At 42.0% G+C, this 14,682-nt stretch overlaps 1 protein-coding gene across 3 annotated transcripts in view; it reads left to right on the forward strand.

Moving 5' to 3' along the window:
- LOC116040775 (plexin-A1-like) overlaps positions 1-14,682 on the forward strand; it is a 300,695-nt gene that overhangs the window by 175,955 nt on the left and 110,058 nt on the right. For all 3 annotated transcript variants that reach the window (XM_031286410.2, XM_031286408.2, XM_031286409.2), the window contains exon 10: positions 5,420-5,534. In XM_031286410.2, coding sequence (XP_031142270.1) covers positions 5,420-5,534 — 115 coding nt within the window. The remainder of the gene's footprint in view (positions 1-5,419; positions 5,535-14,682) is intronic.

Here is a 14,682-nt window from a genome sequence, read left to right on the forward strand (position 1 = left end):
TTTTGTGAATGTGTGAGTGTGAACGTGTGTGTGTGTGTGTGTGTGTGTGTGTGTGTGTGTGTGTGTGTGTGTTTATGTTTGTTCCTTGTGAGTTAAAGAGCATACAGGATGTGTCAAAGTAACTGCACTGTAGTGTATATGTATGCATATTTTTGTGCATGCAGGAAGCGTTTTCTCATTTTGTGTGTGTGTTTGTGTGTGTGTGTGTGTGTGTGTGTGTGTTTATGCTCTTTACCCATGATTAACCAGCCCACCTAGCCCTCCTCTCTTTGCTGCATAAACAGGCGTGCTGCTGTTAAAGCCTTTGATGTTGGCTTCGCTGGCCCCCGCAGGACTGTAAAACTACAGTGCAGTTATCACCGCAGCAGCTGTAACATAAACCCACATATTATACACCACTCCCCCTCCGTCGTCTCCTTTCCCCTCTGACTCTTTGACACCGCCTGTAGGAAGCCAGGCGCGGGAGCCGGCAGCATTAAGCGGCAGATAATGGAGTTCTCCTCGTGGGCGTGGTGGGCCGGTGAAAGGGTAGCACAGGCCTCGCAACAGCAGACGCACAGACGTACTGTATCAGCACAGATGCACAAGCGGAGCAGCCTGCAGGCAAGTGCTCGTGTGCAACTTCACACAGCCTCGCTCAATGTGCTCAAAGGTGGATGCAGCACCTGCATCACCAGCCTTACACGTTCTCATACAAACACACATAAACAGGTGCACGCACAGTCAGAGGGAGCACACAGAAGGCGCAGACTTGGCACAGCAAATTTCGCTGCAAGCTAGTTACATACACTGTTACAATATTAGACATTTGCATTAAAAAAGAGGTTTGGAATAGTTTAATTGAGCATGCGGGAGGAGGAATAATGCGTCTCTAAAGAGAGTAAGAGAAACAAATGGGAGGAAGAGCGCTAGAGGGAAGAGTGAGACACGGAAGTAAACTCTCGTTCCCTGAGAGCTGGTGAGGGAATAGACAACTGAAAAAGGAGGAAAGAGGAGGAAGAGGAAAAGAGAGATATAAAGCAGAGTGTTAGTGAAAGACAGAGATTGTGTCCATTGTGTCAGGAATAATGCGTCCCACACAGCTGAAAGGTTAGCGCCACAGCCGCAGGCCACCATGACCATTACAATATGAAAGGGGCTGAAATCTATGCAGTGAAAAGAAGCACTCAAGGGAGGGGACCAGCCCACGCTCCAGCCCCCATGAAGGGCTCTCACTTCCAGGCAGACCGTTCACTTTGGCCTTCTGTTCAGAGACCACAACTGCGGTATACACTGGCAACTTTTGGACTCATCTTGTTGGAAACAGTTTTGAGTTCAACTTTCCTGTGATTACATTCGCCATTAGTTGATTTTTGTCGCAATAGTTGTTGGTCCAATTCTCAATAAGTGTGATGCGCTTTAATTAAACTGTGGGTTGAGACTCGCAGACTTACTGCTTTTGGACATCGTGACAAGATGCAGTAATATCTTATAATGAGTCTGAGTCCCCTGTTGAGAATCTAAACTTCTCATTTGGTTCCTGTGCTGTATAACTTAATGATGTATGCATCATTCTATCGCTGCTCACTTTGGAGCTTAATTGGATAAAACACAAAGAGGCCTATTTATAGATCACATAGCACAGCCAGTCGTATCTCTCTTTTAAACACTATCCACTTGAAAGATGTGTGATAGATATGATGTCAAACCAATCTGAGCTTTTAATCAGAACAACATGCCTAGGTAGTTGCTTAAAGCACTGATTAGGCTATTAAAGCTTTATGCTTTGTGTCTCAAAACGGATCACTAGCACTAATTCATTTGGATCGGCACATGTCATGTTTTAATGAGCTTTAGATACTTCCTAATCAGAACAGAATGGCAGCTTTATCTGTTGCTTCATCCACATTGACCAGAATTAAATGAGCACTTTCACATACGTTAGTGCGGGGCCACAGCTCGCATATCAACAGCTTTGTTCCATCGATCCGGCCTCGCTAGAACAAAAGCTCGGAGAAGATGAAATGGCGTTTGACTCTCTGTTGCTAGGCCTTGCTAAATAGCAGGGGATTTTATTGACCACATTGCAGCAGCGCAGCCCACTTACCCAAGGCCAGTCGTCCAGGCATTGACAGCTCTACTGTAGGACAAGTCTCCACTGCCCAGGTGACCCAGAGGAATGCTACGATGTCAACACGGGGCGAAAAGCTTGTGTATAGGTGCGTGTCAGTCTGTGAGTGTGTGTTATCGCAGCCGTGAGTGTGCGCATACACACACACACACACACACAGCTGTGAATGTGTGGGCACACACCCCTGCAACAAGAAATCGATAAACCCTGGGGTTAATAGTGAGGAGGAACTGGCTCACCAGCTTTACTAGCAAACATCAGACTGTTAGCATAACCTTAGTCCACCCTTATCCCCATGGAAATCCACTGGCATTGATTAGAAACCTCACACTGCAGTTCAGTCTAGTCTCACTAGCCTCTAAGCTATGAAGCCCCTATCACTCTGTCACTCCAATACAGGCGGGTTAGGAGTTAACCCTCTAAAATCTGAATAAACCAAGGACAGAGGGACAAAGACAGAACGCGGATTAGACCAAAATCCAATTTAAAGTCAGTCTTTCTGGCAGCAGGGTGGCATTGTGAGCTGAGCGATTGTCCTTCAGTTTGGAGGCCCCGGTTTTAAACCCCCGTGGTGGCTCATTACTGTGGTGCTTTTGCACTAGACTTGTCAGAGAGATCGCTTGTCAGTCAAACAGTGAAGGTGGTATTGTGGTTTATTTTTCAATCAGTCAATCTTTTCATCTAACTCTCAGCAGGAAAATGGTGAACCTAGCAAAGACCGTTAGTAGAATGTAGCATTAGTTGAATAAGCACTACAGTCAGCAGCGCAAAGCAACATGTGCAAATAAATCTGGAGAGCGATAACTGGGTGATGGATACATAGAAAGGACCCCACAGGTTCCCAGTCAGTTCCTCAGGTGGATGCGAGTTGGCGAGCAGAGACTGTGGGTGCGTGTGGGTTGAGTTTTCGGAGGCCTGATTGAGTACAGTGACAGCGTATGGGAGCGAGGACTGACGTAACATGTAATTAGAACTCTCTGTTTTCAAGCCAGTTAAGTGTAATTTAGTTCAGAAGTGGTATAAGGACTAAAAAGCCAGGACTTGTTCTAGTTGAAAAGAGCATGTCAGGATTTGTTAAGTGTTACTCGACATGAACTTATGTCGGACTTCGTAATTATTGTTTATTATTTAACATGACACAATACTGGACATTTATGGGTGAATTTAGAATATGTGCCATTGCTAAGATTTAATAACCCCTCTTTTTTATCATGAAATCAAAGCTTTGCTGAATTGAATAACTATTGAGCAATTTTTGCTTTAACTTCTCATATTAAATGTAAAGTAAAAACTTAAAGTAACCTTTGTGTTTTTGTAAAAACTTCCTTCACATTGCCTTTTTTTCCTGGTAGCCATGATAGCCTTGTTTTTGGGTGGTAATCCATGTTTGAATGTGCATGTATTCATTTTCTATCCTCAACTCTGAAGAAAAAGGAGAAAAAAAAACCAAGTGTTATATAAAAACAGGCTTATCTTGGTCTGCCAGCTTAGTTCACTGTAAGCCTCCAAGCATGGAGAATGAGAAGGGAGGAGTGGATCGCCAAGGATTCGCTCCTGCTCTCTCTCGGCTGCTTTCAGCGTCCGCCTTGGCCTCACTGACAGCTGGAATAAAGTCTTAATTCACGGGGTCACAGTTACACTCGTCATTCCAACGTGATTTCTGGAGATTTGGCCGTAACCATTTTGATGTTGTGCGAATGTTTGGATGCATGTCCAACCTCAGCCTGTCAGCGTGTGGTACGCGTCCCCCGTTGAAGGTTTTCTTTTCATCTGTGTTTCCACTCGTCCTGTATTTCACTTTGCAACAGCTCTCCCTGAGTATATCGTACCTCATCTATGATTAATCCGGGTCATAGAAGCTGGGTTTCCATCAGTGTGGGATGGAATGTTGAGCAATTATAGAAATTATGAGTAAGCAAATGTCAGTAGAATTCTCAAATTTGCATTGTTTTTTCTTTTTTTTCCTCTCTTTACAAAAATGTTCTTGATGATGTGTGTGTTTGTCTCCTAATGTTGCTACTACTTTTTAATCTGTGTTCTCAGATGAAAGCTTTAAATTTGGTTGACAGTATAGAATAATAATGTCCACATGGATGGATGGACATTTTAGCTACACATGTGAGAAGGGAGAATGAGATGGGAATGTTGCCCTTTATTTGTGTATTTAAGAATCTTAACAGCAAAATTGATTTCCAGATGTCATTTTTGTTGTGAATTGTTGAGCCCGACTAATCTCTATAAACAGATATCTGCAAATGAATGCAGAAGTTGTAGGCAACGGAGCAAGATGTTGCTATCGAAAGGGTTCTGGTTTCCGCTTGTAGCCAGTTTGTAGTCTGAGTAGCACTGACCAATCACGTTTGATCCCTTAGATTTTATTTTATTTTTTATTGTGACCAAGATACATACTGAGCACAACATTTTACAACCAAAAAAGAAACGGTAACACTTTACTTGAAGGTATCTACATAAGAGTGACATGACACTGTCATGAACACATGACACTGTCATGACACATGAACTCTAACTCTAACCCTAACTTGTCAGGACAAAAACCGAATGACACTTAATGACAGAAGCGTTATGTCATAAACGTTTATGACTTGTTTATAATGTTTATGACACGTTCATGACAGTGTCATGTCACTCTTATGTAGATACCTTCAAGTCAAATCTAACCAAATAACAGACTGATCTCATGAAGTGGCATATGTATGACACGTCAATTGGTATGCCATTATTGGCATGTTATCAAGACGCACACTCGCTTTTCAGCGTGTTTATCAATGCCGTTTGTCCTCCATTGACTTACATTACCTTGTGTTTGCGTGTGAATTGACGCCGTAGCGAGTAGTATGAAAGGGCGAAAATCCACGTAGGGAGGTTGGTCGGGGTGGTGGATGGGTCAAACACAGGACTTTCACACAGGAGAGCGGGGATCGCGATAGCACGCCACGTGGTTTTAGAAAGTGGTGTGTATGTTTACAGCGTGTATGTTTACAGCGTGTATGTTTACAGCGTAGATATACACGCGGATAGCTCAAAATGCGTACAGATAACACGTCACTTGGCTTTAGGAAAGTGGCGTGTATATTTACGCGAAGTCATGATGCCACATTACAAATAAACTTGTCAGCTCTTTCTTGTGGACAAACTTTAAATGAGCTCAGACCTGTAGTTCAGCATTTCTGTACTGCCTGAGTTAGCATGGATGGACGGCCATGGACAGAATGGAGATTATATTTATTGGTGTTTGTAACTTTAACTCTTCTTTGTCTCCTCCGTCTGTCACATTCTCCCTCGCTCCAGGTGCCTCTCCTGTGTCAATGGAAACTTCCCCTGTCACTGGTGCAAATACCGCCACATGTGCACGCAGGATGCCAGCGACTGCTCCTTCCAGGAGGGACGAGTCAACAACTCGGAGGTGAGGGTACACACAAAACATCCATGAGCACATGCAGATAAACATGCTCTCACAAACACTAACACAAAAAAGATTCAGAAGGGAGGACATGCAAAGCAACACGTTAATACATTTACGAGTATTAATGCATGTGCACACGCATGCACACACAAGTATGGTACCATGGCATAGTAATTCCAAAGGTGCAGCTGGGACCATCACACCACACCATTGTGTGTGTGTGTGTGTGTGTGTGTGTGTGTGTGTGTGTGTGCGTGCGTGTGCCTGTGTGTGCAAGTGCGTGTGCGAATAAGTGCTGCTATGAGTGGCCCAGCAGCAGCTGTTGTACTCCAAGCAGCTCTGGATTTATTCACTTATAAACGAGTCGTGGTGAATGACTATGCAAATGGCAGCGCGCGCTACCGTCCCAAATGTTATATTTGCATGAAAACCCTCATCTATCCATGAGCTGACTCGCTTTCACAGTCCCCCTGTCTTCGTCTAGGTCTCTAGTTCTCACTGTCTCTCGCGCAAACACAGAAACGCACACTTACAAACACGAGTGAACTTTTGTGTCCTCAGAAAGTCGCGCTTAACACTCAAACACCTTCACTTCATCTTTGTCTCTATTTTCGGCAGTTTAAAAATCACCTTAATGCAAGGTGATATAATTGACATTTTCTTTCTTTTCTTCTCATTCTTTTGCTCTCAACTGTGCTGTAAGACGATACATCTTATTTTGTCAGAGTAACATTTTGTGTTGCATGGACACAAATTCAGCCTTTTGTTGCCTGTGCTTTCTTTTTACTTCCTTCTCTCACTCTTTCACGTACTCCATCTTTCTTTGCATAGAAGCTGAGTTGTTGAAAGCATACAACTTAGAGTACTCAGTGTGGGTGGGCATGAAGCAGGCGTGTCTATGAATATTTGCAAGTGTGTCAGCATGCTTAGGTTTATCTGTGCCTGTGAACTTGTTTTGGGTGTTGTCCATGTTTTCATCTTATGCTTTGACCCTCTGACTGTGTGTTATCACTTCATCAAAGTGAACTGGAATATTTTGGGCACCTCGTTCAGCGCTCTGCCAACAAAGCTAGCCAGCTAGTGCTACTATTAGCTGGTAACTTAAAGCGTAACTCTCGCCAAAATGCAACCTAGGGTCTTTTTGTGAATGTACCCGAGTCAAACTTTCGTTTAAAAGCATATTTAGGTCGGAATGGCCACTTTTAAGATTTACCGTATTTTCGTTTTTCGGTCAAATGGCCTTTTGAATGAGAGTGCTAGGGGCACTTTTATGCTAGCCTCAAAATAGCTATTTTTAAAACACTAAGAAGGCTCGACACAACATGAAACTTTGCTCGAAGTATGACCAGGGGCTCTACACCTTAACGAAAGCACTGACAACATTGTTTGTGTACCCAGAGTTTACTAAAAAGAAAGGTTTTGAACAACTCACCGTAGGTCTTGTTGTGCAAGCTCCTCGTCCACAAACCAATGGGTGACGTCACTGATGCTACGTCCATTATTTTTACAGTCTATGGTTTTGACCTAAGACATTGCTTGTGTCCACGTGTGTGGGTTTCTATCAAATATGACAAGGAAGTTAGGTATATTTGCGTTATGATGTCTGTTAAAGTGTTCAAATCGGGCAGCAATTTCAGGGCATTGTGTGTGTGTGTGTGTGTGTGTGTGTGTGTGTGTGTGTGTGTGTGTGTGTGTGTGTGTGTGTGTGGGTGCGTGCGTGCGTGCGTGTGTGTGTGTCTCCTGTAAACACACCAGGCTGACATCCATCCTTATCTTGTTTTGGAGAACCACACCAATTCAGCCTTTTGTTTTTTTATTTTATGTTCTTTCCTATTTTGTTTTCTCATGACTTTTTGGTGCAGGCGTCACCATGGTTACCAAGACACTTTGAACATCAGGTGGGTTTTTGCTGCATTTTGATAGACACACACAAACAGTGTCATCAGGACATCCTCACAGGGATTATTGTTATTAACACAGCATAGAGTGAAGAGACAGCTACGGGCTCTTGTGTTGGATGCATGTGTTTTCGATGTATCCTTATGTTGTCCGTCATTGAATTGGTAGCATTTTGAAGCAATGCATATGCGCACATTTGAGCCAACAACAGTAGTTCTGCCATCACACATTTATCTCCTCTAGCCTTGATTTTGTTCCAATTTGCCAGTTCGTAACCCCCGCTGTAAGCAATATTGTCCATCTCCGCTGCCTGAAAAAGTTTCCCCGTGTCATTAGCAGTAGGTTGCCAAAGTGATTGAATTCACACTACAATGGTTATCTTCCCAAAGGCATGTGTCAAATTTCTTGAGGCTGACTTTACTTCATATCTGATAAAACTCATAGAATCCGTGAAACTCTGCCACAGGTACATCACAAAAATTCATCCTGTGTGCAAACAGATAACAGCTAATGTATAGTTGTTGCCCTCTTGAAGTAAATGTAATTATCTGATGTCACTTCCTGGTATGTAAATATATATAAATCAGCTGTGTTGTGACAGCAGATAAACTGAGAGGCACATTAGGGGCGACCAGGCAGAAAATTGCAAGAGAAAAGAGTCGGAGAAACACTTGAGAAGGCCATCAACAGAAATATGTATAAACACAAACAATGACAGAAACAAACACCAGGATAAACAAACACGGAGAGAAACAAATTTGCTCTGCTCCAATGAATGCCAGCATTGGGCTTGTAGAGCCGACTGGGCCAACGCTGACTTCATTCACATTGAAGGAAATAGGACAAAATAAGACAAAAAAACACAGAAAAGGTAATAGAAAAAGAGGTTGGTTTGCATTTATTTTCCTGTCTACTAGCTCGCCTGTTTATTCATTTATTCATTGATTGCAATTCGCTCGCTTGTTAATTAAGTCGTTTCATTCATCTTGCATGAGGTCTCTTTTCACCCAGGATATTTCATGTCCCACAAATGAATTAATGCCCTAACATGATTGACAGCAGAGACACAAAATGGCTGCCAAGTAACAGCCCCAGATGGGAGCTTTGACAGGAAGTGAATGATTTTTTCTTTTTCTTTTTGTGTAACATCTCCATGCAGCAACAGTTTTGTCATTAGTCATGAGCTTTTGGTTATTGATAGTCTCCTAATATTGCCTTCACATTTACTATGGCAGTACACACATACTGATGCTACAAAAGAAACTGGCAAACATATTTTGAAGGGCATCAAAGCCATGTAAATTGAATAACTGAGTTTGCACAGTGGAAGTCCTGATGCAGAGGGCTCTGGAAAAAAACAGAACAGCATTGTCTGGCACACATTTTGTCTTAACACAATGCAATTTCATCCCCACCCCACCCATCTGTCAAATTTGTGCAAGCACACATACCTGTTCATAACATGAATTACTTATTATGTACATTGTTTTTTTCAGTCTGATGCCAACATTTTTGCAGTTATGGAAGAAATAAAATATATGAGGGCATGGTTAGGGTCTCCTTCATGATCCATCCACCATCCTCCACACTGGTACTTTGTGCCTAGTTGCATATAATGAATACACCCTCAGGATTGCCACAAAGACTATTGAGGTCTTGGATAGTGTCGATTTTAGATCAGTAGTTATTTATATTTATTTCTTCACGTTTTTCGGAAAGTATTGCTTCGAGTGGGTATTTATTTAGGCCTGATGCATTCATTAAGACTGAGTGAAGTCATCTGAATCTGTCAAAAGACGTGCTCATTATGAGCCAGTGCTTGTTCTGCATCAGCAGTTCTGAAACAGTTTATTTAACTATCAAGGCTCTGACCTTTTCAATATGTGAAACTGCAACTCACCAGCTCTGACTCAGTGTGATCTTCTTTATTTGTGATATTTCTTTCCTCCTCCTTTCATATTTTCCTTCCTTTTACCTCTTTTTCTAGTCTTCATTTAATTCTTTCCCTATCTCCCTACCTCCTTCTTCCTTCCTACACTGCATCTTTCTTTCTTCATCTTCCTCTTTTCAGTCCGCCCACCCTCTTTCTTCCCTTTTGCCCCATTCATCCCCTATCTCTGGTTTCTTCCCTTCTTTCCCCTTTCCACTCTCTCTCTCCCTCTTCCCAGAAGCCTGACCTCCTTACACTCAGTGAAATACAGTAGGTCCATAATGCATTGCTGCCGCACAGGGGGTCGAACCGGTGGCTGTGTAGCCTAGCCTCATTGATAATCATTAGCCGGCTGTGTTAGGCTCCAGATGAACAGAAGGTGAATATAGTATATAAATATGTGGATCAGTGTTTGCCTTTGTGCCGCTAATTAGACGATGAATAACCATGATGAGTGAGTTGGTTAGATCATACAGTATATATAAGTCATATCTTTCTGTCAAGTCACCTCGCTGCTGCAGGAAAACGCAGGCATGCAGGAACGTATGTTTGCACATGCACACACACAGCCAGCCACACACACCCCCCACAGAATCCCTGCTCAGAGCATGCCATGAACCTCGCCAGCCATCTCCATACAGGTTTCCCTTTTTGATCTCTAACCAAATGAGCTCTTTCCCTCTTGTTCACCCACTCCCTCATTCCTTCAACAAGTCAATTAGCTGGAGCCAGACACCCACTCTTTGTGTCTTTCAGCTAAAGGGTGTCAGAGTTACATCTGTCTTACCATTGTTGCTGGAGCACAGGCTGGTACACAGCTCAGAGTTACCCAGCTCAGAGGCTATGGGGCTGGGGCTGGCACAGAGCAAGCTTCCCTTCTCCCTCTGGGTCTCTCTGGCTGGGGGAGCTGCCTGCCACTGATAGACTTAGCTGTGTGTGTGTGTGTGTGTGTGTGTGTGTGTGTGTGTGTGTGTGTGTGTGTGTTGAGTGTGTACGTGCGCACATGTGTGTGTTAATTATTCAAAATGTATTAAAGCTTAAAGATGCATCTCCAGATGCCCCTCTGATCGTTGGCGTGTTTAATTGAGAGAGACAGATGAGATGAGAAAAGAAAGGTGGAGCATCCACAATAAAACATAAGGGGAGGAGTGTGGCAGTGGCCTAGTTGTTAGAGAAGAAACAAGCTTGCTAAAAGAACTAGGGGCCTCATTTATGAAACTATGTGCACACTGCACATAAAAACATTAGAAAAAAAGCCTTCTGCTAAAAACAGTACACTTTCTATTATGCAGGTTTTCCTTTAACACATAGCCAGCCTGTAATTTTGCGAACAGGTCTCGCATCCGACCCCTTGACTTCCAATTAATCGTTAATGAATGTCATATATCTCAAATACACGGATGCTACCTCTGATAATGCCTCTGGGAGTTGTGTTACAATATCCCTATAGCTTAAGTTTAATAAACAGAATATACAGTAAATGGAAGAGATATCTCGAGACTACAGCTTCATGTGTTATTAACTGTTTTCTCACTCCAGAGGAAGGTCAGAGGTCACGATAAGATGCCTCTAATTAAGTTTGTGTCAGAGAGCTAATATTAATTGTCTCATTATTCTGGAAAGATGGCGGATTGGACCGTGCATTTGTCCAAATTGCTCAAGGCCAATTTGTCAACAAGCTTTATGAAATTAGGATTGATTGAACGTGCTGTTTTAGCTGGCATACTTAAATTAGGCTTGGGAGAAGAAAAAACGTTTTAAAAAGTGGGACAGTAGAGATATTAGCAGATGGAAGAGATATGAGATAGAAAAAGGAAAGTGTGGAAAAGAAGCAGGCAGGTTAAGTGAGAAAAATGAAGGATAAGAGAAAGACATCAGAGATGGAGGGAGCAGCATTAACAGAAGGAGAGGAAAGAGCGAGCGAGTTGATGAAAGGAGGAGGAGGACGCGAGAGATGTTTAACCATTCAGGAGATAACAGGATACCTGAGGGTCATGACACTACTCGTGCCTCATGTCTCCTCAGCTTCTACTTAATAATTCCATGTCATTTACTCAGTGCTCTCTGCCCTACTTTCTTCTTTCCTGGAAGCTCGGCTGCTAAGAGCCATTTAATTGCATCATGTGTTTGTCTTACCGTCACAGAACTTACTCTGCAGAACACAAATAGGAAATATTCAAATGTCACTGATGATTAAGTCACAGGAGATTCTGTGCCCCTTTTCATTTACATTCTTGTTCATTTCCTTATTCCTAGCTTGCATTCATGGCTTCTGTCATCGCTACTTGCTACACACAGCAGGGCTGATTTTATATTTTTGTGTAATAAACTGTTCCTGATGAATGTTTGAAAATATTAAGAGAGAACAGTCTATTATGACTTATATCTCTCAAGTGTTTTGCAATCCAAATGACATTTTCCCGTGTTGTTTCTCTTCTGACCCCACTTATCTCTCCCGCTAATAAACTTCACTCCACTGTTCCTCTGAAGGCACATGAGTAATCATATGTGGCAAATTAGTTTTAAAAGATTTTTGATGGTGCTCACTGTCTTAGTGGATACATGTAATGGCCATCCAACTGTTGAGTGGTGTACTGAGGCAGAGGGACAGGGGAATTAACTAAGTATCAATGCTCTTCAGTGCATTGTTCTAAACTTACAGGCTATATCAACCATATGCAAATCAAAGGATGAGATTCATTTCTCTTTTTATTATTATAGCCCAAATGTGTAGGGAGAAGGTTGTGGATGTTGACCATATTGCATTTACAGTTTTTACAGTTTTACTTATTTTTTGTTTTAAAGGGGGACTGCGCCAATAGTACTCCTGGGATATTACATGAAGTTCAATTAACAAGGAGCTTATGAATATAGAAACCACTTTTTTGGGAGCTTGACACGAGGGATTAAAAGTCAGACTATCTCAGCCTCTACTGGTTCAATCTTTTTTATTAAATCTATCTCGTATGAGTCCCCCAACTTCATGGAAGGGCATTACTAAATTGCTGAAATACCCTTTTACAGACTGCTATGAAGGTGATGAGGAGGACTGATAAGCTCTCCCTTCAGTCCATCTATGAGCAGTCTGTACTTAGGCAGGCGCGGAGAGTATTGTTGGACCCGTCCCACATCCTTCAAACGGAATATGAGCTCTTGCCTTCTGGCAGAAGGTACAGAATCCCTAAAACTAAATTGAACCGTTTTAAATATTCCTTCGTACCAGTCTCCATCAAAATTTTAAATCAAAATTTTAAATAGATTTGTACGATTTGTAATGATAGGCGGATAGGTGTTCTGTATTTATTGTCTGTAATGGCAGCTACTACTATGCACTACGCATTTTTGAGTCCATGACAAATTTCCGCTAGGGGACAATAAAGTATATTCTATTCTATTCTATAATATAAACGATGGTTGCTTCTACCCAACACGGTCTCACGGCAGTTAGTGTAGTTGTCACGTTATTTTTAATCTATTGATTCGTGTACAACAACATGTTTATCTCGTTTTTTCGTGATGGCCAGCACGAAATGGGAACCATCTATTCAGAGGTTGGGTTTAGGAAAAAAACAATGGGGAAAGGACGCCTCACACGCCGGGAGGCAGCCGTGGGGGACGCGCGACAATAACGGGACGGTTGTGATTAGGAAAACAACAGGGAAACAAAACGCCACACGCGGGACGCAATCCCCGGTCTCCCAGGTGAAAGTCCTGTATTGCTTGACCCATCCACCACCCCGACCAACCTCCCTACCTTATTCATGCTGTGATCATGAAATATGCTTCCCATTGAAATACATTACTTTACATTTTCGTGCTGGCCACCACGAAAAAAAACGAGAAAAACGTCCCCGTGAACACGAATCAATAGCTAGTAAATAACGTGACCATTTCACGAACTGCCTTGAGACTGGGTTGCTTCTACCTGTATAGAAGCTGATGAATGTTGTTCTGTCCTTGAAAGTGAAGGTTAAAATAGGTTTACTGATATATGAAGCGAACCACTGTAGTGTTGATATACATTATGTCCTGATCCATTTTAACTATGGTTGTGTTAGGCTGGGTCTTCTTTGGAATTGTTATGGCTCTTCATCGGTGAAAGGGTTATCCGTCCGTACGTCCCGTTCTCATGAATACATCTCAGGAACACCTTAAGGGAACTTCTTAACATTTGTCACAAAAAACAAAACATTTTATATCCAAAAGGTCAACTTCACTGTGACAATGTTCTGCAAAATCACTTTTCGGACCCTTATTCAACACCCTAACTCAGATACGGAAGGGGAGACATTTGGTTGGATACTGAATTGGTGACACTAATCTTAAAACTTTAGATGTTGTATATATTTTATGTGCTGCAAGGTTGAAAATGTATGTGAACATCCACGTTTTGCCAAAAAACCCATCATACCTAATTCCTTTTATTAAATAGTTTCAAAGTCTTCACTATATATATATTATTACAGTCTGGACGGACATGGGTGTAAACTGCATCTTGATTGCTTGGCGGAGGCATATAACTGCTAGGCAGTAAATTGTTTGACACTGGTGTCAATATGATACCTGACTTTCAGTGCCTATACCAAAACAAACTTTAAAACAAAGATGTTGCCAAGAACTTTGCCAAAATGAAATGGTAAAGAGTTGGCATAATAGTGACCTAATTCTGGAAATGTCGGAATAAAGCATTGTAAAGCCCTTTGAATGTGTGATTCATGGGCTCTATGATTCAAATTGACTTGACTTGTCAAAGTTGAGTCATTTTTGAGTGTGTGATTCAGATAATACAGGTGAAGAAATGGAGTATGGCCATCGTTCTAAACCAGATGTAAGCCTGTTTTTTTTCCATTAATCTTCATTCAAGTGCAAAAAGTGCAAGGTAGCAGCAGCCATTATGTAGATTCCACGTATTACACATGTTGTCGTACTGTACTTTGGTTCCATTTTCTGTCTTCCTAGTTTGGCTTTGTTGTTAGTAAAGTTCAGTAGCAGTGTAAATTCCTTTTGAGTTGGTGACAGTTTATTCCACTGGAGATGTGATGAGAAAAAGGTAATGAGTTGCTTTGATTAAAAATGATGAGGGTAGTACAACCAAGTTTGCTCAAGTTTTTGAAAAGTAGGTAAAATTGGCAAACTGTTCTGTGACTTCCGATTAAGCTGTAATGAAGTCAATGCATTGTTTATATTCATGCATTTATTTTAAGTGTCAGAATCTCAGTTCATAACAGCGTGAACTTTTTCTGTGTTTTATCTTTACCACATCACCCGCCCTGCTCCATATCCCCTATAGGAAAGGGCTGAGAAGAGTGGGTGGACACT

The sequence above is a fragment of the Sander lucioperca genome, chromosome 12, assembly GCF_008315115.2.
Source record: "Sander lucioperca isolate FBNREF2018 chromosome 12, SLUC_FBN_1.2, whole genome shotgun sequence".
Taxonomy (NCBI): domain Eukaryota; kingdom Metazoa; phylum Chordata; class Actinopteri; order Perciformes; family Percidae; genus Sander; species Sander lucioperca.